At 50.9% G+C, this 24,779-nt stretch overlaps 1 protein-coding gene across 1 annotated transcript in view; it reads left to right on the forward strand.

The window, feature by feature from the left end:
• LOC116947521 (plexin-A2-like) overlaps positions 1–24,779 on the forward strand; it is a 300,758-nt gene that overhangs the window by 166,321 nt on the left and 109,658 nt on the right. The window contains 4 exon segments of the mRNA XM_032963364.2: positions 4,209–4,332; positions 8,354–8,507; positions 9,370–9,469; positions 10,063–10,177. Coding sequence (XP_032819255.2) covers positions 4,209–4,332; positions 8,354–8,507; positions 9,370–9,469; positions 10,063–10,177 — 493 coding nt within the window.

Below are 24,779 nucleotides of genomic sequence, written 5' to 3' on the forward strand. Positions count from 1 at the left end.
ATGTGGACAGGTGTCTTTTATACATGTAACAAGCTGAGATTAGGAGCACTCCCTTTAAGAGTGTGCTCCTAATCTCAGCTTGTTACCTGTATAAAAGACATCTGGGAGCCAGAAATCTTTCTGATTGAGAGGGGGTCAAATACTTATTTTCCTCATTAAAATGCAAATCAATTTATTACATTTTTGAAATCGTTTTTCTGGATTTTTTTGTTGTTATTCTGTCTCTCACTGTTCAAATACACCTACCATTAAAATTATAGACTGATCATTTCTTTGTCAGTGGGCGAACGTACAAAATCAGCAGGGGATCAAATACTTTTTTTCCCTCACTGTATTGGCGGCACTCCCCCGAGATGTAACATCCTTTGGGAATGCTCTCGGGGGCTGTTCAACCCCCTCCCCCCACTACCCCCCCCCTCTCCATGTTAGAGACCGGTCCACGGAAGTGGATATGACAGAACTTGCCTCTGAGATAACTTCAAGTGACCTTCATCTTGACCTCTTCACCACACAAGAGGGCAGCACTTCCCCACCTGATTTTTTTTTAATTCTAACAGCTGAGATTAATAAAAAAAAATACTTAAGAGTTAGGCCATTGTGTGCAGGTGTGAGGATTTACATTTTCCAAATTCCCCAAAATTACACTGCAAATCACCAATTTCAGGTTATACACAGTGGCAGTCATCGTCCCCCCCGCCCCCGCTTCATCATCATCATCACTATTCACGAGCAGATAGCACGGAGGTGTCCACTACACATTTCCTCATTCGTTTCCACTTTCCTCTTTGTCTTGTGCCAATAGGCTCAAGATGTGGCCACATCTTGCTGGAACCAATCTCTTACGTCGTAGTCGTCAAGCCAGTTGCTGTTCGGTCTTCCTCTCTTTCTGGTTCCTTTCATTTTACATGCTTTTTTTTTATTTAACTCACTCCGTCTGTTGTCGTATCCTTAAAAAAATATTGCAACTCAATTTTTTACCCACTTCCCAATGTGCTATCGACTGCAAAGTTGGTATGCTTATGTCATACTGATGACAAGACTATATTATATCATTAAAAAATAAAAATATATATTTTTAAACATTTTACACGCATTTATTTAACTCACTCTGTCTGTTGTATCCTCAAATCTTGTAACTCAATTTCAACCGTCTTCCCAATGTATCGACTGCAAACTTGGTGTAGGTATGTCATACTGATGACAATACTATATTCTATCATTAAAAATAAAAATGTATACATTTTAAAATCTTTTTTACGGGTCTAATTGTCCACGCTCAACTCACGTTGCCTGTAAATCACCACGGTCCCTTACGTTATGGCAAGCTGCGTGGAGTTCTGCCATTACGAGTGCGGTACATTTCATTAAGGCGTGTTTTTTAAAAGTATTTTTAATATTTATTTCCTAACAACAACACACTTTTTATTTTCCAGTTGTTGTCCATCCTCTATATGTATCGAAATATTGCCCATTTCCTTCTTTTCACATCATCAAGTCTTCTTCTTTGTGCAACATTTTTCCTAAATTCTACGTGTGTCCCCCCCCCTACCCCCGCTACCTACTGGCAGATTCATTGCTCAGGTCTCTGTTGCGAATGTGGGACTCAACCTGGTCTCTTGAGTTCTCGCCTGGTTTCAAGAAACGTTCGCTTGTAAACTTGAAACGCCAACTCGCTACACTTGAGAACCCAGTTTGATCACAGGCGGTGGCTGAAATCTGGATTCGAACCGAGGTTCTCAGAGGTGCTGGCTTCCGCGCGCTCTTAACCTGTATGCCACAACAGCAGCAGGATTTGGAAAGATGATGACAAAAAATGTGCACGTCATATTCTTGGTTCTTTCGGTAAAGTCACAACAAGAAAATTTGAAAGCCACTTTTTAAAAAAAAAAATTGAAAGCCACTTTTTTAAAAATTTCTTGTTGTGGTTTTCACACCTGATGATGATTGCTTGTGTTGCAGTCGAAACGTCGTGAGAATTTTATTGTTTTATATTTATTATTGTATTCTCATTCTACGTGACTTTACCGAAATAACCTAGAATATGAATCCCTGCAGTCACGAAAGCTTTAAATCAAAATGTGCACGTCCTTTTTGTGTCAGAATGTATGACCGATTCCGTCCAATCTCAGATCGGACGTTACTGGAAAACAACATTCATCACAAGACAATGTTAAATTACTCAACCCATGCTGAAGAAATATTCAAATCATTATTCTACTTGTTATCCGAAGTCCTGTGTCAACGTGCCAATGAGTCTGCGTTTTCTTCACGGGCCGGATCTTTCCAGCGATAAACATGTTTTGTACTTCTTAAACTGGGAAATCCAAACTCCTAAATATACGCATGGCCGCGACGATGCATTATTTATTTGTTTGGGTGAAATTTACTTTTTCACTCATCGGCATACGCTGTTTGCTAGCCAAACACATGCGGAGCCATATTTTAAAATACATTGTAGACAGTTCCATCGAGAATGGTGGCAATCTTCGGGCTGAAATTGAATCTTCGCCTGCCGCCAGATTTAATTGCCTGTGACCGCCAATCAGAACCGATGATTACCTCGACTGATTGCGTGTCCTGGAGAAAATTCGAGAACACTAATTGGCGAGTAATTGTCGCGACATTGAGTCAAGCGCTCTCAATTTTGTGTGTGTGTGCGTGCGTGCGTGCCACACCGAGTCAGTTATGGGTTATGTTCTACAAGGTTTCGCGAGTTGTTTCAGATTTATGTATTTATTCCTTGGCTTCCTCCCCCCTCTCTTTCACCGTGCTTCACATGCCACAACGCATGTCTTGCCGAGTTAGCTGCTCTATCTGTTCCACCCCCCCCAACACCACCCTCCATTACTGCAAATCGAGACTCCCACCTTGCCAACATCACACCTGGGCGTCGGCCGTGATAGCCATCGATTATCTTGATTTTTTTTCCCCCTCCAGGTTTCACATTTCACGTGTCATTTAACCGCTTCTTTTGAACGTCGTGTTATTTCGAAGCTCACTTGGTTATTGCTCAGCAGGTAGACCAGCAGGGGGGAGCCTTCCAATCACCACACCTCGAGTTCAAATGAGGGCCACGATCGGTTCTGCTCCTTCACCACGACCGTTAACACCACGACCACCACCATAATCACTGCCAATCATCAAGCAACATCGCTCCAGGGTCTCTAAAATGAGTACCGCCTGGTGATGTTATTGCGGTTGCGCTGCAGGATCAGAATCTTTATTTAGACTGGAGGAATCCAATGAGCTGTAAAGATATTTTTCACAGATGTCCAGCTGCTGTGTAGCTCTGCGGTGTGTGTTTTGTGCTGGGGGGTCGTGCCACGCGGTGTTCGGAACGGTGTCCGACGTTTCGTTCCACACGCTGGGAGCTTCTGCAGCAATTTCAGAAGAAGCTCCCCCACCCCCCCCCCCGTGTCCCCGGGCATTAGCACGTGGGGAGCGAAACGTCGGACATCGCATCGTGCCGGAACTGCACGTGGGCCCACAACCCCAAAACAACCTGGCGAGATTGCTCGGCTCGGCAGCGAACCATCGCGATTTGTTGTGCCAAAGGACATCCTGGCCGCTGCCATAGAGACGTGGAATTTTCGAATTTTAGTGCCACCGACCAACCACGTGGTCACGGCGAGACTTGGGCACGTTTTGGCCACGCTGCTGATGACAATTGCGACACGCCTGGCCCGTCAATGCCAGCACAGTTCATTGAGCTGCATCTATAAATTGATGTCCTCAGCCTTCTGGACGTTTAGTCTGACACTGCGGTTTCCTCGCACACATTGAAGCCAAACACCCATTTAATAGAACTGGCCAAACCATGCATGCAAAACAAATTCCAGGCTGCTGATTGGCATCTAAAAAAATCTTAAACTTTGTTTTTATTTTACCAGGTAAGGCCCGCTGAGCCATATAGCTCTTTTTCAGAAGCAACTCGGCCACAAATGAAAGAAATGTATAGCAGCCAAATACTTTAAACGCACGTTTCTAAATGTCCTGTTGCTACTTCTGTTGCTCCTGCTGCTTCTGCTGCTATTGCTGATATTGCTGCTGCTGCTATTGCTGCTGCTTCTGCTGCTCCTCATGCTGCTGCTGTTGCCGCTGCTGTTGCTGCTCGCACTGCTGCTATTGCTGCTGCTTCTGCTGCTGTTGCTGCTATTGCTGCTGCTCCTGCTGCTGCTTCTGCTGCTATTGCTGCTACTGGGTGCCAGGTGCTCGAGGAGGGAGCTGTGTCCACGCGCCGAGGAGCCCAGACGGTTCGCGGAGTTCCCCGCGGAGTGCGTGCGCCTTCACGTGCGGCCCGTCAGCGTCTCCGTCAGCGCTTCCAGCGTGCCGGTACCAGCGAGCGACAGTGCCTGATTATCCCAGTAGCAACAGTCGTTACACGTGTAGTAGCCACGGGCCCCGCACTTTCAAGGGCCCCGAGCTAAATGCTTTCAAGCTATCAATTCCGGTTCAGTGATTCTGCACTTGCTCTATTGCTATAGTACTATACTGCCTTCAACTTTTACGAACGACTGGATGTTTAAGGTTAGCGATTTGTCGTATTGTCTGGCTGTATAGCGAATGAAATAATACAATTACTTTACTATGCGAGTATTTAAGTGTTTTTATTTTATTTTGAGCCCCTTCATAGCATATGCTACAGGCCCCGCACTAGCTTAATCCGGCACTGGCGAGCGATCGTTCATATGTGAGTGTGTGTTCCATGAAGAAGGGCCATTTGCCCCAAACGTCGCCTATTGAATATTGTTTTTCCTTTCGGGGAGCAATGTTATTTCATTCGTGTTACTTTTTTTTCTTAGCCAGCTTGCGAATGTCTGTGATTGTTAACATCGCCACTGGGGAGACCAAATGCGTCCGGGCGTGGTGCTGACCACCCCAACCCCCATCGTGTGACGTGTCGGCCTTTATACCTGCTCGATAACAGCACTTGCCCCAACAGTCTGTTAAGGCTACACGGGGGATCTTTTGTCTTTGTTGGGTGTGGTGCTGCCACCCAACCCCCATCGTGTGCTGTGCCGGCCTTCGTAAAGTGCTACTCTTTAGCAGCACTTGCACCCACAAGTCTGTTATGGCTTTGCGGGGTGTAAACACGCACTTTTTTTTTATCATAGACAATAAGATCGATAAACAATTGGAGATGTCTGTCGGAGACTCGCGACTGATCCGTTTCTGTGTCCACACATGGCCACGCTTCGGTGTGAAGTGGGTCATCATTGCACAATGTACGAACATACTGACACAGGCGTGCACGCGCGCACAAACACATCTCTCTAAGTCAGCTCAAGCCTCCCGTAAATCACGTGACTCCTGTGTGGCCACCTCCATTCTGAATCCCTTTTGACTCTCATCTGTATATAGTTTCTCTACCTCTATATATATCTAAATCAGCTCAAGCCTCACGAATATTTCGCGCCCTCTGTGTGACCACCCCCACTCTGAAACTTTCCCCTCACCATCCATAGGCATCCACCCCTATATCTAAATCAGCTCAAGCCTCCCCTACATCACGTGGCTTCCGCGTGGCCACCCCCACTCTGAACCCCTCCGCTCTCCCCGCCGTCCGCTGTGAAAACAGACGCCGCTCCTCCTCCATGCAGCAGCAGCAGCAGCGTCGAGGCCCTGATGCAGCCTCTCCCTCCTCCCTCTCCTCATCTCTCCTCACTCTCTGCTCCCCTTTCTCCGTTCCTTTCCCATCCTCTTATTTCCCATTCATGAGCTCTTCCCTTTCCCGTTCCTTTAACTTTTCCCTGTGTATTACATCATTGACTCGAATCCTCTTCCCCTGGTGTGCCAAGGATACAACAAGCATTTATTTACACAATGACAAAGATCCTCCCCGTAGTAATTCACACTTTTGGACCAAGTGCTTTAGCGAGCAGCACCTATGAAGGCAGAACGGCACACGAAGGGGTGGGTGACCAGCACCACGTCTGGCCGCCTTTGTCTCCCTAGCGGCGATGTTTACACATCACACCAGGTACTCATTTGAGGCTGAGTCGTCCTAGGGGAGGCCCAGGGGACCCGTTTAATATTTTCATCATCGTTATTGGTCATACACATGGCAAAAAAGACAAAGAGCCCCCTTGTAGCCTTAACATACTGTAGGGGCAAGTGCTGTTAGCAAGCACCTATACAGGCCGACACGGCACACGAGCGGGTGTGTGGCCAACACCACGCCAGGCCGCCTTTGTCTCCCTAGTAACGATGTTTACACATCACACCAGGTACTAATTTGAGGCTGAGTCGACCTAGGGGAGCCCCAAGACCAGTTTAGATAATCGTCACTGGTGTTGGCCGTGAGCGGCAATTGAACCCGGGTCACCAGGTTCGTAGCGCAGCGCGCTACCGCTCCCCATCCCGCATACACATGGCACGCACACAGACATGCACACAGACAGACGCACGCACACAGACATGCACACAGACAGACGCACGCACACAGACATGCACACAGACAGACGCACGCACACAGACACGCGCACCGACAGACGCACGCACGCACACAGACACGCGCACAGAAGGGTCGCGCTGATGGGCGTAGAGTTGCACGACGGACAATACGCACACTCCGGTGCCCGCGTAGCGATGGAATTCTCTCTTTCAGTGAATGATCGAACGAATGAGCCGAGCGAAGAATGAACCGACCGAGTGAATGCGCGCGTGATTGCGCGAGAGCGCGTGGCGTGGCCACTCCCCTGATGGCGCATTGTGATTGTGCCTGATTGCAAAAGTGGCTTCATTTGTGTGAAAGAGAGCGGTTTTTTTGAGGGGCGTGGCGGGGGGTAGAGTTGGTGGGGGGGTTAAGCATTTGTGTGATTGCTGAAGTACGAGAAGGTGGGTCCTGTGCACGTGCGTGTCTGTGCGTGGGTACATGTACGCGCGCGCACGTGAACAGCACTTACCCCAACAGTCTGTCAAGGCCTTACGGGGGATGTTTGTGCTTGTACGCGTGTGTGCGGGAGGAGCGATAGTGTAACTGTTTAACGCGCCTCGAACCTGGCGACCCGAATTCGATTCCCGATCAAGGCCAACACCAGTGACGATTATTTGAACTGGTCCTGGGTCTCCCCTAGGTCGACTCAGCCTCAAATGAGTACCTGGCGCATTGCGTTAAAAAAACCCCATCTCCACTGGGGAGACAAAGGTGATCGTGCGTGGTGCTGGCCACCCAACCCCCATCGTGTGCCGTATCGGCCTTCACGGGTGCTCACAAACAGCACTCTGCCCCAGCAACCTATGGAGGCTGCACGGGGTATCTTTGTCTGTTGTTCGTATGCGTCTGTGAACACATAGCGTGAACGTGTGAATGTGGTAGCGCTCAACGATTCAGCATCTCTTGGGAGTCCGGGGTACAAAGGCTGCGATGAGATGGAGACCGTCCCATGCGTGACTTCAGCACCGCACGCGGTCAGCGCTTAATCGCACTTGACCCTGCAGTGTTGTTAGTGACCACTAAAACATTTTGGGAGGACGCACGCACGCACGCGTCGATGCGCGCGCGTGTGTGTGTGTGTGCGCGCGTGTGTGTGCGTGTGTGTGTGCGCGTGTGTGCGTGTGTGTGTGTGTACGCGTGTGTGCGTGTGTGTGTGTGTACGCGTGTGTGCGTGTGTGTGTGTGTGTGTACGCGTGTGTGCGTGTGTGTGTGTGTGTACGCGCGCGTGTGTGCGTGTGTGTGCGCGCGTGTGTGCGCGTGCGTGTGTGTGAGCGCGCATTCTTATGGTTGAGTCACCACTCTCAAGTTTTCTGCCCAAGGCCAAGCTCATTGCTCAAGCTTCATCATCCATCCCAGATGACCTCACACATACCCCATTCACGTCGTAACACCGGCACTCCGCACGAGGGCTCTTGATCCGTGAGTAGAGGTGGAGCGTCGGGGTGGCGTCCCCTCTCCTTCATCAGCGGTGTCTTTTTTAGGTGACACCATCAGATTACGCAGTTGACAATCATGCACACGATTATTGGTAGTCCATCAAATCCATTTTTACGTGGCATTTTGTTCATCTGTTTGTCTGCATCTCGTCATGGGTCCATTCGTCGATCACTCCATCGATTTGTCTGTCCGTCGCTGTGTCGGTGTGTCAGTTCAGTGTGTCGGTGTGTCTGGATGTCCGTGTGTTGATCTGTCTGCGTGTCCATGCGTCGGTGTGTCTGGGCGTCTGTGTTTCCGTGTGTCGGTGCGTCCATGTGTCGGTGTTGTATCGGTATGTCAACGTGTCCACGCATCGGTGTGTCTGTGTGTCTGTGTGTCGGCGTGTCTGTGCGCCGTTGTTGTGTCCACGTCTCGGTCCATCTGTGTTTCGATGTGTTCGCTTGTCCGCATGTGTCGATCTTGTCCGCGTGTGTCACGCAGCTCGTGATCACGGCGGAGAACGCTCCCGAGCTGTCGGGCGGAGTGAACTGCACCTTTGGCGTCCACGCCGAGGTGGAGGGGCAGCTCGGCGAGGGCAGCATCACGTGTCTCTCGCCGTCACACAAGCAGATCCAGGGCATCGCCGTCCAGCCCGGTACGACCGGGCCAGCTTGCCGTCCCACTGGCTCACCAACTGATCGGGCAACTGACCGATCAACCGACTGACCGATCACCTGACCGTCGGACCCTCTGACTGACAAACTTAACGACCAATTGGCCGATCGACTGCTCAGCCAACTGTCCAGCCAACTGACCAATTAACAACTGACTGACTAATTAACCGATTGGCTGACCGACTGCGCAACCACCTGACCAATGAACAACTGACTGACTAATTAACCGACCGATTGGCTGACCGACTGCGCAACCAACTGACCAATGAACAACTGACTGACTAATTAACCGACCGATTGGCTGACCGACTGCCCATCCAACTGACCAATGAACAACTGACTGACTAATTAACCGACCGATTGGCTGACCGACTGCCCAACCAACTGACCAATGAACAATTGACTGTCTAATTAACCGACCGATTGGCTGACCGACTGCGCAACCAACTGACCAATTAACAATTGACTGACTAATTAACCGACTGATTGGCTGACCGACTGCCCAACCAACTGACCATTGAACAACTAACTGTCTAATTAACTGACCGATTGGCTGACCGACTGTGCAACCAACTGACTAATGAACAACTGACTGATTAATTAACCGACTGATTGGCTGACCGACTGCCGAACCAACTGACCAATGAACAACTGACTGACCGACCGACCGACCGACCGATTGATCTACTGAGCAGCCGGTGACCCGTTGATCCACTGACCGACTGACGTTGGTGTCTAACGGCCCCTTCGCTGCGTCTAACCAATTGCGAGAGATGGATAGCGGTGGTGGGCGTCAGCGCGATGACCTCTTGACCTTGACCTGTGTCCGCTCCACGTTGTCAGAGGGCACGAGGGTGGTGCGACTGCAGCTCCGCTCTCGCGAGACGGGACTCGAGTTCGTGGGGACCGACCTCACCTTCTTCAACTGCAGCGAGCACCAGTCGTGAGTCGCCCACTGCTCGCGGCTCGCCGGCACTCGCAAAACACGCCTCCTTCGCGTGATGTGCACGTGGCATCCGTGCGCGTGTGTAGTATATGCGCAGGGTGTGTTTGTGTAGGTCAGTGTTCTTCGTTGGGTAAGCTGTAGCGTAGCGATTAGCGCGCTGCAATACGAACCCGCCGACCTGGGTTCGATTCCCGCCCACGGCCAACATCAGTGACAAATATCTAAACCGGTCCTGGGCCTCCCCTCGGTCAACTCATCCGTAAATGAGTCACCTGGTGCAGTGTGTAAACGTCAGCACTTGGGAGGCAAAGACGGCCAGGGATGGTCCTGGCCATCACCCCAAGGGTCTACTCAAGGTGGAGGATGTATTTGTATTTCTTAATATATTCAAGCGTCCATCTCATTACACCCCACCCAAACCATCATAGAGACAATCCACTTTACTTGGTAGCACCACCCATTGATTATGATGATGATGATAATTACGATGATGACGTCGATGATGACGATGACGGCGACCGTGATGATGTACAACGACGCAGCCTCTAGCATGACGTTCGTTGTCTGACGTCACCGCCGCCATCCCGCAGGTGCCTGTCTTGCGTGGGGAGCCCCTACCCCTGCCACTGGTGCAAGTATCGCCACGTGTGCACCGACAACCCCCACAGCTGCACCTTCCAGGAGGGCCGCGTCAACGTGTCCGAGGTCGGTCGCTCGGTCGCTCGCTCGGTCGCTCCGTCGCTCGCTTGCTCGGTCGCTCGTTCGGTCGCTCGGTCAGTCTCTCGGTCACTCACATGAGAGTTGATTGTCGCTGCGGAACAGAAACACGCTTCGATTGTGAACGGCAGACGTAGAAACGGTCCAGCTCAGAGTGTGTCACGTCGGCGCAGGTCTAACCCTCACAGAGAGTGCCTCCTGCTTGCTTAGCGCTGGCATTGGTGGGGGGAAGGGTGGTGAGGGAGTCCCCCCCCCCCCAGCCCCCCACGGAAATCACGGCCCTCTGCTGTCATGATTAACCACCTCTTGTGCCGTGTTTATTAACGACGAACTCACAACGCCTTAGATTCCAATCCCCGCAGTGGATCCCTGGCGCAGTCAGATGAATGGCGCTGCGGTTGTGGCTGTCGCGAAAAATTGAGATCCACTTGAGAGGAGCAGCGGCAGGCGGAGGAGGAGGAGGAGGAAGGGTGGGGACTTCTGTCGCTTGCGTCCTTCCGCTTGCCGATACGTTGAGTTGGACACCCGCTCCTGCAAGGATCGACCTTCTCCTCCTTCTCGACTCTGCTGAGGCTGAGCGTCGCTCGAGGAAGCCTCCGGGAGTGTTCCTGCAACAGCCGCACCGGTCGCCGCCTGTTGCGGATGTTCACGGTTCGAATCTGACGTCCGCCCTGGTTATTACTGCGAGGTTAATGATCGTTATGATGTCCCGCGTCGTCTTCTTTACCCACGGTGGACGTCAAAGATCCCTTGGGGTCATTCGCAAGAGTCGGAGCCGACGTGTGCTGGCCACACGGCCTCAGGTTATTCCATGTTTGCACAATCACCCCGTGGGGATCTACACAGCAATCATCCCCCCCCCCCCCCTCCAGAATACAAAGTCACGAGACTCGTGAGATTTTCCTGAGGGGCGAGCGAGTGTTGTTTCAAATAATAAATAAATGCACGCTGCTGTGTGGGGAGCCACAGCACGCAGCTTGCATCTCGCTGTGGCATTAAACGTCGCATCTCTCGAGAGTCCTCCCCCACTCCTCACCCCACACGCAATCAGTGCACAGAGCACCTCACACTTGCAATTCCTTACCAGTGTCGGGACACATTAAAGCTGTGGCAGACTCCTAGCGGAGCGCTCAGCCCCGGTGCGGCCAGGGATTTGCCAAGCCTGTAACCACGCGGGCACAGGAAGCACACGGACACACAGAGCGGGCACTTAACACGGGCGGCCGCGCACACAACGCACGTGTTACACCACCCCCCTCCCCGCCCTTCGTGATCGTCCAAAGGGCGAGGGTGAAGGCGCAGCCCCGCAATCGCCTGCTCACGCCACTGCTGTGAGAATGGGTATTTGGGGCGATGTTAGCACGCCGGGCATGCTCATTCGAAGGCCGGAGTGCCCACACTGTGCGCCACCACACGCGACCCGTCGATGGACTCAACCGTCGGTGACAGGTCCAAAGCGTTGAGGCCGCGCCAGCATCCGGGGTCTTTCGAGGATCGTTGAGCCACGGTCCGTCCACAGCCGGATGGACGCATCGCGAAGACGCTGCAATTTCTCACACGGTTCTCGCGACGTACTGCATGTTGAACTGCTTTCGCACCTTACGTGGGAGGTGGCCTGCAGTTGATGCCGTTGGCACAGTAACATGAACCACATCGAAGGATCTCTTTGAGCAAGACTCAGGCAGCTTTAAGATTCCAATTTAAATGTCGATGGCCGTGCACCACAGAGTCAGACGAATGCACCTTGAAGAACTGTTAGCATGATAGAGGTAACGCTTGAGGCTCATTCAGCCAGACTAAGTCACATTAAATCATCGTTAGCATCACAGTGTGTATGACTGAGGCTCACAGAGCCAAGGCAAGGCACAGTCATGCATTCTGAGGGTGAGAGTGGAAACGCTTGAGGCTCACAGAGCCAGACTAAGGCACATTCTTAACATTGCGGCGTTAATGACGGAGCCTCACCGGGTCGGATCGAAGGCGCTTCTAGGAATCCTCCCCGGGCTACGTTGCCTACGCATGGGATTCAGACAGCCAATATCAAGACCCTGCATAGCATCGGGAGCTCACAAGCCACTCCCCCCCCCCCCCATTCCCCGCACTGCACCCCCCAGTTTATAATAACGCCCATTCATATTCTCAGTCGCGTGAATTGCAATATTGTCTCGGTGGCGGCCAGTGAAGCCCCCTGTTGTTTAGCCGTAGCCCAAGGGCATCTGCGGTCAGCGACTATGGGGGTGAGTTACAGAGAGGAGGGCTTCCAATTTGTGCCAAGGCCGTGAGCATTAACGTCCACGTCGAGACAAGGCCTTGATGATCCCATTATCCCACATTACAAAAACGCCGGGCTTTTGTGTGCCAGGGTAATTGGTCAAATTACTCCCCACCCCTCACCCCTCCCCCCACACCCCACGGCCATTCGTAATATAAAGCGTTATATTGTCCTGGAAATGCATGAACGGGCGTAATGGCCGGCTAAGCAAATTGCTCAAACAGTGAACTCGGCAATTTACAAAAAACAAACGGCTTATATATAAAAAAAATAACGCACGGAAATAATGGAAGGAATCAATAAGGCAAGCAATGCGTCAATATTTAATCAGCCTGTTAATTCGTTCGATTACTCTTGGGTGGCTTTGGTTTGCACCGCGGATTGCTTTGAGCCATCATAGTCATCATCCACAATACAGGTTTTTGGGGTTAGATCGCCTAAATAGAAATGCGTTGTTAATTGGTCATCGTGGTCGATCCACTGCTGGATGAAGTCCTCCGCAAGCCGCCGCCACCGCCTCTCGCGATCTTGTGGTGAAACAAATCCGCCGAGTTGGTCTCGTTCCATCTCCTCCGTTGGAAGGCCTCTCGGCACGCGTCCCATTCCCTTGGCTGCCGCTCCGATTTCAGTCTCGACCAGCGGCCATCGTAGCAGCCCAGTGACGCGGTCTGTCCAAGCTTCTTCTTCTGCTTCTGACGTAGAGAGCAGCGGCTGAGAGTTTTACATCGAGGTGGTTGATGAGCTCGAGTTATTGAATTAGGAGTAGCGGGGTGGCGAATCGTCGCTGCGATGGTGATGACGATGACGGCTCCTCCTCCTTCGTGTTTGTGAATCGGGGCATTGAGCTCTACGTCACGCATGTGCATGTACGTTGAACTTCTTTACCATCGTACGTAGGCAACCGTGCTAATCTGAGGTTCGGGGTGCAGGACAACAATCTAAAAACAAACCGCAGTTCTTAACAAATGAGTTACGAGTTCCATGGTGCTGTTCTGGGTGGTGATCACATTCGCCGAACAATGCCAGAGATTGTTTTTCCCATTTGTGCATCATCATCATCACCACCACCACCATCATTATTATCATCATCAAGTATCCACTATCTCTGCTGCTGACATGGATTTGCGCCGCATCTGCCACAACCGTGCCAGGCTTGCGTTAGGTCTCCTTGTTTACTCGAAGCTACAAGTCACGCGTCGCACTCCGCCCGCAACGGCTTCCGTCAACAGCGCTGCTGCCTTGCGGATGCGCCTGGCGGCTGATGCCTTCAACGCTCGACAGTCTCCGCAGAGTAAACACCCGGGCAAGAACATCGCGCTCCTTTACGCAACTCGACACGACTGACGACAGTAACCCCCCCCCCCCCTTAGAAGGTGACGGTCGCTTAAATACGCGTGAACGTGTGTTCACCAAACCCGCTGGGTGTACACGTTACTCTGGCGTGCGTCGTGACGGGCACGATGTCCGCCCCAGTGCTCGCCGAGCACGAATGGACCACAACGCCTCGCTGATCTCGTCAAGGAACATAAACCACCATCACGCGATGCTTCGGTCATCCTCGCAGCAGCAGCGGCTTTTGGCCGCTAACCATCGAACAAAGACGGTGGCCACCGCATCGCGCGCTTTAAGATGCGCTTCTGCGGCCGTCTGGAACGCTCTTCCTTCCGATATATAAAAAAATAACTGGGGCTCTGCACTTTTAAATAATCTAGATTGAAAATGCATTTCTTTATAACTGCTTTTCGTGATTAGTTTGTTGTCCTCCCCCCGCACTTCCGATTTGCACGGTTGGCTACGTACGGTGCAAAAGAAATTCAACATACATACACCTCTGTGTATGTTTTTGTGCCTGCATCAGCCTCTGTGTAGTTTTCTCTCCACCCACGCCTGTCTTTTGTGTATCTCCCCCGATGCCTCTACCTCTCTGAGTCCATCTCCACGTCTGCCTCTGGGACATCTGTGAACAAGAGCTTTATAGCTCATCGGATTGCTCCAATATAAATACATATTCTGTTTCTCACAATTCTTGTCTCTCATCCTCTGTGTCTCTCTACACCTTTGTCTCTTTACCTGTCCATATTGCTCGCTTTAAGTATCCAAATCTCACTTCAAGACTCACGACCTCTCCCCAATTTTTGCAAACAGTGGAAAAATATTTGAGCATTATAACTGCTCAACAGGAGCTATAAAGGTTTTGATACTTGCATTGTCTTTGTATTATTGGCCTTTTGGCGTTGTTTGGTCTAACACTGGTGAGACGAGGCCACAGAAAAGGCCGTCTCTGGTGAAGGCCAATCAATTTCAAAGACAATATATCATCAGAGCGTGTTCGTTTGCATGTTTTGCCACAAGTACGTGTGGTTAATGCAGACGTGATTCCTTGCAAAAGGTGTCTGTTTGCTGCTTGAACATCTTAACACCTCCTGTTTTTTTATTGCCAGGAAGGATAATATCTCGACGTAATTTTTGTTCGTTATTTTGATACTTCCCAAAAAAACCTCCCATCGATGTCCACGCGGTCTCTAACTCTTGCACAAATCTCCACCAGTTGCAGTCCCACCTACCTCTCTCTCCAACTCTGGCAGGGGTTTTCAATGTCAACGCCGCCGGTATTATTTTGGTGTTCGGCAGTTGTTTGGCAGCGCAGCGGCGCATGGCACGGGAAGAGAGAAGCGGACAGAGAGAGAGAGAGGCGAAGGAGAGAGAGAGAGAGAGCAACCAAAGCCGGAGCCAGGCGAGAAATGTAATCGCGGAACATCCTGCCCAAATAAATCAATCCGTCTCTCTGATGTCGATGTTGGGGGAACGTGGCGCCTCGATAAGGGCCCAAAAGGCTCCTCCTTACCTCGAGCGCCCAACCCCGATCCTGCCGCGCATTATATCAAGCAAGGGCCAACGTCAATGAATTAACGACATCAAATCTCCCCCATCGCAGCGCTCACCAGCCACCCGCTTCGCCACCCCCACCCCATCGGAGAACGAAATTGAGTTTTTATTGACTGCGTCCTGCCTCTCCCTCTCATCATTAATGATTATGCCCAGCAACATTGGCGGCGGTGTCAGAGATGAATCCGATCTCCCGTTCGCTGCGGGCGTCGTTAGTGGTGGCGATGGTCGTGCTTGGTGACGATGCCACCAACGATCAACAACCGCCGTCGCTGCCCGTGTGTGCGTGTGTGTGTGTATGGTGTGTGTACGTGTGTGTGTGTACGTGTGTATGGTGTGTGTACGTGTGTATGGTGTGTGTACGTGTGTGTATGTATGTATTGTGTGTGTACGTGTGTGTATGGTGTGTGTACGTGTGTGTGTGTGTGTATGGTGTGTGTGTGTGGTGTGTGTACGTGTGTATATGGTGTGTGTGTGTGGTGTGTGTACGTGTGTGTATGGTGTGTGTACGTGTGTGTGTATGTATGTATTGTGTGTGTACGTGTGTGTATGGTGTGTGTACGTGTGTGTGTGTGTGTATGGACCTTCATGATGGTGAGCGGGCCCGGGTAAAACTACGTGGCCGGGAGTCAGAGCCATTCCCTGTACACCTTGGGGTGCGACAGGGATGTCCTCTGGCTCCCACATTATTTAACATCTATTTTGACCACGTAGTTCGTGAAGCCTTCAATAGCTGTACCGGGGGAATCTCCATATGGTACAGATATAATGGGAGGCTAATCGATGCCCGGGTGCGGTCAAGGGATGGCTCCCTATTGCTCAACCACGTTATGTATGCTGATGATTTGGTAATAGCTGCTCAGTCAGAGGAGGAGTTGGAGACGCTGCTGCTGAGACTGGAGCGTGCCACTAAGAGGTGGGGCCTTACCATCAGCCCCACCAAAACTAAGCACCTGCCTGGGTATTTTGTACCATCGACACTCCACCCCCACAACTCCCAATCGGTGATGGGGCAGTTGTGGAGAGAGTGGAGAGTTTCCCATACCTGGGCAGTGTGCTTATGACTGGCTCCAGTTTAACAGCAGAGGTCTCACTCCGAATCAGTCGAGCGGCAATATCTTTGCATCGGTTGCGTAACGCTGTGTGGAAGCTACCTGGTCTGTCGCTCCGCACTAAGCTTCAGGTCTTCTCGGCCACGGTCATTCCCTCCCTTCTCTACGCTTGCGAAACGTGGACCCCCCTAATGGAACATCTTCGCCGGTTAGAAACATTTAGGCTGGCCTGCCTACGATCCATCCTGGGTTTAACCAGACTGGATTGTGTGAGGAGCTCACAAATCCTTGAAAGATCTGGGCAGGGTCCCATCGGTGAGCTCCTCCGGCAGGCAAGGCTGCGATGGCTGGGTCATGTAGCCCGCATGCCCAGCCACCGCATGCCGAAACAGCTTTTGTTTGGCCGGATCGAGGGGGCTAAGCGGGCGCGGCACGGGCTAGAGAAGAGATGGAGTGATGTGGTACAGGAGGACGTGGAGCTGAGTGGACTTGCCGATGACTGGTACCAGCGGTGTCAAGATCGGCCTCTGTGGAGGAGGCTCATGAAGGATGCTACTGGGCAGTTGGAGGCAGTCGCCCTCCAACAACAACGGAGGACGGAGGAGCGACGCTCAGAACAACGAGCGGAGCGCCGGGTGGCTAAAGCACAGCAGGTTGGCACAGTAGGGGGCACAGGTGGTGCATCAGCCAGTCACCTCAGTCAGTCGACCCGTGGCACCTGGGTCTGCCCTGTGACCTCCTGCCAGCGGGCGTTCGACACTTCACGTGGCCTCAGGGTGCACATAGCCTGGCACAAGCGTGGTGGTGACGTCACCGTCACTTAGTGGCGAATGGCGGTTGTTGTTGTTGTATGTATGTATGTATGGTGTGTGTACGTGTGTGTATGGTGTGTGTACGTGTGTGTGTATGGTGTGTGTACGTGTGTGTGTGTATGGTGTGTGTACGTGTGTGTATGTCTGTGTGGGGAGCGGTAGTGTAGCGGTTAGCGCGCTGTGCTATGAACCTGGCGACCCGGGTTCGATTCCCGCTCACGGCCAACACCAGTGACGATTATCTGAACTGGTCCTGGGCTTTCCCCTAGGTCGAGTCAGCTTCAAATGAGTACCTGGTGCGGTGTGTAAACATCGTCACTCGGGAGACAAAGGCGGCGGAGCGCGGTGCTGGCCACCCACCCCCTCGTGTCCCGTTCCAGCCTTCATAGGTGCTACTCGCTAACAGCACTTGCCCCAACGGTCTTTTGAGGCTTTACGGGGTATCTTTGCCTGTGTATCTGTTAATGTGTGGGTTTGTTCCACCTCCTCGCTGGACGTGCTCCTCGGTATCTTCCATCCTTTGGCTGCCACTCCGTCTTTCGTCTCGACCACCATCATCCCTAACAGCCACCATCATCATCATTCCTTCCTGGCCATGACATGGTCTCTCACACGCGACGTGTGTTCTCGAATCCACGCGTTCCTCCCGTCTCGTCTCTCTTCATATTCCCAAGCACGCTCGCTCTGCCCGCTTATTCGCCGCGGAGCCGCATGCCCCCCCCCCCCCCCGTGCGGTGCGCAACCGTCTGCAGTGCACGCGCGTTGAAGGCCAAGGTCAAAGGCGCGGCCCCTGCAATTGCACGCTCGCACCACCGCAAGTGGAAGGGCCTTCGCCCTAAGAGGGGTGGGGGGGTCCGGCCCATCTTGAGTGTGGGTCAACACCTCGGCGTTGACCCACACTTTACCCCACCCCGCCGCACGCGACCTCACCGGTCGGCTCACCTTTGCGCTGTAACCCGCACACACACCCTGCCGGATAAATAGAAGTTCCGTGGGGGCCGCTGACCCGCCAGGCAACCGCTGTGGCAGCTGCTGCCACTGCTGCACGCTGACAGGTAATTCCGCTCGGTAAATACGTCTCGTCGAGGACTCGGCACCTTAAACGGGCGTCCGATTGATGAGACGGGAACCTCAACTCTGACGAGACAACTACTTTCTTTCGGAAGCTTGTTTCCCTCTCATTCATTCGCCGGTGGGAGTGGATGAATGCAGTGCTGTCCGTTAAGAGGCGAAGGGAGATTGTCTGCTCGGGAGGGTGATGGCATTTATCGTCCGTCGAGAGCCCCCCGTCGAGAGCCCTTTGTCGGCGATCGCGGTGTCTTTGGCAAGAGGTTGTTGTTGTTGTTGTGGCTGCTGCTGCTGTTCGACGTAATTGTCGATGTTTAGTTAGCCAGTAACATTTTTTTTTTCCTATTTCAGCCGAAGTCTCAGTCTGGTTAAACAACAACGAACAAAAAGCAACTCGTTGATTGTTTTTTTAATCAAGTCGTCGTCTGTGGATTTCTTAGAGTCGAGCATGCTTTAGTGTCATCGACTCATCCTCATCGCTGTTATCCTCATCATTATCATCATCGACTGCTATGGTCTATAACACTATGTAACACGATTTTTGTCCCTGGGTAGTAAGTGTTATTTTTTTATTGCTTATGCCTAAAAAGTATAGAAAATGGCTTTTAATCCCCACAAACTTTGCTTTTGTGACCAAGACTTTACGTGAAGCAATGAGACAAATGCACACGTTTTCTCATTGAAAATAGGTAAATACAAAATATCACTGTCCTGGTCGCAAAAGCAAAGTTTAAGTGCATGCATTCTTATTTATTAAGCGTTGGTTGCGCAAATCCGTCCACGTGCACGAGGAGCCAATTACGATGTCTGGTCTTCATCGGCGATCGTTGAGACTCGGATCGTTCAAGTAATAATAATACTAGTAGCAGTAGTAGCGGTTAACTTTGACCAGCCATAGCCATGCCTCGCTCTGTGGCCCTTGCCGGTAGGCAGCAGTCATAGTCACGATTGATGATTTTAATTCGCTCTTAGCAATCGTTGTTCACGATAGAATCACAAAATTAACACTTTCGTCGACGGCTATTTTCATCCTTAATAGAATGAACACTGCCAGTGATTTTCAGAAGAGAGTTAAGCTTTTAAAACGAGCGGGGGAAAAAAAACACACACACCGCAGCGAAAATAATCAAGCGAGTTCGTTTAACTTTTTTACTTTCAGTTTTATTTTTTGTAAAGTCTTGTCGCGAGTGAAAAGAAAAACCACGATGGAAGTGCATAGAATCATAACGACTGCCATTTCTCCCCCCAAAAAATGAACTCCCACCCCCACCAAAAAAAAGTCAACAGTACGATTTTTTTATTTTAATTTAAAGTTCGCTCTGCTGGGTTACTTTTAGTGAACAATTTTTCTTTAATGTAAAATGCCCCGAGAGCGCTCCGTGGAAATGCGCTACGCACGCGTCCCGCTGTAACTGCAGCTCAGAGGAGCTAATTAAGCTGTCATGTGGGGTGCCGCCGCTACTGCCGCGGCTGTAAAATTGGACCGGGGGACGGGCGGGATGGGTGGCGCAGAGATTGAGGACGGCACGGGTAAGGCGACGATGCCGCTGTCACCGCATTATTTCTGTTGCTCCTCTCCTTGCCACTTAAAAGCCACTATCGATCCTCGCTCTCGAATTATAGCTCGCCATAGCGCTTCCTCCTCGCGCGTCGCTCGGTCTTTCCGCTTGCCTGCCGTGACTGCGCCCGTGCCCTGTGCTGTGCCGGACACAGCTGTCTTGTATCTGTCACAGACAGGCTGTACCTGCCACAGCTGTCTTGTATCTGTCATAGACAGGCTGTACCTGCCACAGCTGTCTTGTATCTGTCACAGACAGGCTGTACCTGCCACAGCTGTCTTGTATCTGTCACAGACAGGCTGTACCTGCCACAGCTGTTTTGTATCTGTCACAGACAGGCTGTACCTGCCACAGCTGTATTGTATCTGTCACAGACAGGCTGTACCTGCCACAACTGTCTTGTATCTGTCATAGACAGGCTGTACCTGCCACAGCTGTCTTGTATCTGTCACAGACAGGCTGTACCTGCCACAGCTGTTTTGTATCTGTCACAGACAGGCTGTACCTGCCACAGCTGTCTTGTATCTGTCACAGACAGGCTGTACCTGCCACAGCTGTATTGTATCTGTCACAGACAGGCTGTACCTGCCACAGCTGTCTTGTATCTGTCACAGACAGGCTGTACCTGCCACAGCTGTTTTGTATCTGTCACAGACAGGCTGTACCTGCCACAGCTGTCTTGTATCTGTCACAGACAGGCTGTAGCTGCCACAGCTGACTTGTATCTGACATCGTCTATACCTACAATAGCTGTCTTTTAATTGTTGTTTGTAAGCCATAGCTATCCTACACCAGGTATAGTTGCCTTGAGTCTCTCAGCAATAGCTGTTTCGCTCAGTTTTTTACCGGATATTTATTAATTATGCATTAGCAGAGACTTGGCCAAACGTCTGTCATTTACGCACATGTTCTCTTATGTACGTCATCATCCAGGGTCAATTCACTGCTGGATTAATGCCTCCCAAAGTCGCGGCCATCTCTCACGACCCTAGCAATGTAACAACAGCAAGAACAACCGCCATTTGCCACTAAGTGGCGGTGACTTCACCACCGGGCTTGTGCCAGGCTAGGTGCACTTGAAGGCCACGGTGAAGTGTCGAACACTCGCTGTTGGCAGGAGGTCACGGGACAGACCCAGCTACTGTGGGTAGACTGACTGAGATGAAACGATAAGCTTAGGCTTCACCCGTTCTGTCATCAAGTCTGCATTTACCACACGTACATGTGACACGCAAAACATGCACATAAACATTCTCTGATTAATGTATCCATTGTCTTTGAAACTGATTGGTCTTGCCTTAACAGTGTTAGACCAGAAAACGCCAAAAGGCAAACTTTGCAAAGACAATGCAAGCATCAGAGCAATTACAGCTCGGGTTAAGCGGTTATATCTATGGGGCCTTTTTTGGCATCATTAACAATAACAATAATAGATGTTACCCTTTCTGGCAATGAAACAGGAGGTGTTAAGATGTTCAAACAGCAAATAGAGAAACCGCTTTGCAAGGCATCAAGTCTGCATTAACCTCACACGTGCCCGTGACCAAGCGCGCGAAAAAATTCACCACCGCGGTGATGTCGAGGCGCCTTCGTTCTCAATGTTGACTTGAAACTTTCGTGACTGCAGGAATTCATATTCTTTGGTCCTTTCGGTAAATTCACGTAGATAGAAAATATACATATTATTTTTTTGATGACGACCGCTTGTGTTGCGATCTAAACATCGTGGGTTTTTGTTTTCATTTTATTTTTCATTTTTAATAACTTTTTAAAATAATTATTTTACTATCTACGTGACTTTACCGAAAGAACCAAAGAATACGCCTTCGTTCTGTTTCGGGATTTGTCGGTAGGCCACTCCGCTTGCTGCCACGTGGAGCGAAGGAGGCGTCGGCAAGTCGGGGGGTGGGTGGGGGGCACATTTTAATCAGCCGCGGCTGCACTTGGAAAGGAAGGGACGTTCGCGAGATCAGAGGAGGCCGGGGAAGGAAATGACACGCGCTTGGGTAACAAGCTAAACACCGACAAAGACAAAGATCCCCCCGTATAGCCTGAACAGACGGTGGAGGAGTGGGGGGGGGGGGCGAGTACTGTTAGCGAGTAGCACCTATGAAGGCCGGCACTGTGGCACACGAGGGGGTGGGTGACCAGCACCACGCCCGGTCGCCTTTGTCTACCCAGTGGCGATGTTTTTACCCACGGTACCAGGTACTCATTTGAGGCTGATTCGACCTCGGGGAGGCTCAGGAACGGTTCAGATAATCGTCATTGGTGTTGGCTCGTGGGGCTGGAATTAAACTCGGTTCGCCGGGGCGTAGCACAGTGCGCTAGCCGCTTACACTACCGCTCCCCGGACAATTACTCACACGACGTGCGCACGATTAGAACGCACCGTAATGTACACACGCATCAACCAGACAGGCACACACACACACACGCAAACACCTTCATGCACCTAAGTGCACGGCACAAAATTAATTCACGCAAATTTGCATCAATTAGGCTTTTGTCAATAAAGCTGCGCTCAATACTGGGCTCGCGATGCCTCGTGTCTCGAACAGACGGCAGATTTATGTACACTTAACCTGCCAGGGCCCCCCCCCCCCACATTTTGATTCGTACAGGAGCAAGCTCGATGACCTGGTCTGCCACTCCCATGTTAATGCGGCAGAAGGATTGCTTACGGCTGTGATATGCACTTTAAAATAAATAATGACATCAATAATAATTTTACTGATCGCGTTTTCACCTTGGGTAACCTCGACGAATCTCAATACTTTTTTTGTTGCATTCTCTCAGGAGCGTGCTGCTTACATTGGGATGTTAGGCCATTTCGCGTAATCAGAGGCTCCGCTTCTTTTCGGAGGGAAACCGGAGTTAAAACACCACAGCGCGGAGGTGGAGACGATACTCAAAGCTCCGCACAGACCGACTCAAGAATCCGTCGCTCTGATTCCATCTCCTGGCCAGGCTGCGCAGCCCCAACCGTACAGCAGCTGCTAACCCACGCAGTCGAAAATATTTCACACTTCAAGCCTCCTTCCCCCGTCCCGTGTGGTTCATACTTTAATTATAATATGGGCCTCCTTCCTTCACCAGTCCCGCGCTGACCGGCGTGGTGAAGTATGGTGAAACAACCCACAGCAAGGCCAGCATGCCATTGGGAAGGCCCTCCTATCCATTCGTGGCTTCACAAGCCACTAACCGTAAGGCATTAATTTACAACCCTTAAACAGACCGACTATTGACTGACGCATTGCGGAGATGTGCGGGGGCGGGGTGGGGAGGTAAAGGTCCTTCATCCAGCGGTGGATTGGCCAATATCTGTGAATCATCATTAATACTGATTTATATACATATATTTATATTTAACATTTTGTTTGCGGGATGTTAACTACCTCGCCCGGTATACAGGAGGTCGTGGGTTCGACTCTAACCCTGACGTCTGGATATTTGGAGTTTGCATGTCTTTCTCCCCGTGGTCGCGTGGATTTTTCTCTGGTTTTCTCTCTGGTTTTCTCTCTGGTTTTCTCTCCACATTTATAATCAACATCATGCGTTTCGAGTATTTGGCTGCTATACATTTTCACTTAATAAGCCACTTTGTTAAGCTATCATTTGTGGCCAGGTTTCTTCTGAACAAAGAGCTATTACAGCTCAGTGAGCCTTACCTGGTGAAATAAAATAAATGAGCTGCAGAACCGAACTGCATTTTTTATTTATTTTTTGCAAAAAGTACGTGGATTTGGTGCAGTTGTATAACTGCCGATCACCCTTCAGTCATTTCTTAAGGTGGTGCTGCATTACGAAATTATTCCGTCAGATTAACTCCATTGTAGATCATCCGTGCCATGCTGCTGTATGCGGGGCGAAGTGGGAGACTGTGTGCACGACCGCCCCGATCGCAGCTGAGGAGGAAAAATCACACTCGCTCATATATCCATGGGACCTTTTTTTGCCAGTATCAAAGTATGAAAAATAAGAATAGGGTTTTAACCTTTCTGGCAATATAACAGGTGCTAAGATGTTCAAATGCCAAATAGATACATTTAATAGATACAAATAAATAGATAGTTCCTGTGTAAAAAAAAAACACACACACACATTCATGGGTATATATGTGCGATTCCAATCGAATAATTTACGGTGCAATATTTCAAATGTGGCAAAAGTTTCGAAAGTTACACCGGCACACGACGGCCCTACAATTGTGAATGACGTCACGGGATCTTTAACGTCCACCGTGAGCGAAGCAGACGGCACGTTGGTATTATTATGATGAATATTAACCAGGGCGGACGCCCGATTCAAACCGCGAGCCTTTGCAACAGGCGGTGACCGCGTCACCGCTGGGCCGCCTCGCTATGGGTGCGGCTGTTGCAGACTCACTGCCAGAGGCTTTCTGGAGCGACGCTCAGCCTCCGCAGAGTCGCGGAGGAGGAGGGAGGAGGGATGGTGGGAGGAGATCGAACCGTGCCGGAGCAACTCAGTGCGTCGGCAAGCGTCAAGAGGCAACAGAATGACCCCACCGCCTGCTCCTCCTCCTTCTCCTCGTCCTGCCGCCACTGCTGCTGCTCCTCCCAAAGCAGATCTCAATTTTTCGCGACAGCCACAACCGCAGCGCCATTCATCCGGCGGCGTCAGAAATCCACTGCGGGGATTTGAATCGAAGGCGCTGTGCATTCGTAAACGAATAAACACCGGCGCAAGAGGCGGTTAATCGTGACAGCGGAGAACCGTGATTTCCAATGCTCATCAGCCGGAAGGAACTCAGGGAGGCTTTGAGTTGCGTGGCGATGAAATGTGTTTGAGCTCCGTCTCAAAGATTTGCCTCGAGGGAGAATAAATAGAAATCTATAAGCACGTCTAAACGCCGTGTTTAAACACTCGCATTACCAATGAGCTTTGAGGGTTAAAATATTCATCCACTTTTAGAAAATT

The sequence above is a fragment of the Petromyzon marinus genome, chromosome 30 (genome assembly GCF_048934315.1).
Source record: "Petromyzon marinus isolate PM22_M1 ecotype Great Lakes invasive population chromosome 30, UKy_Petmar_22M1.pri1.0, whole genome shotgun sequence".
Taxonomy (NCBI): domain Eukaryota; kingdom Metazoa; phylum Chordata; class Hyperoartia; order Petromyzontiformes; family Petromyzontidae; genus Petromyzon; species Petromyzon marinus.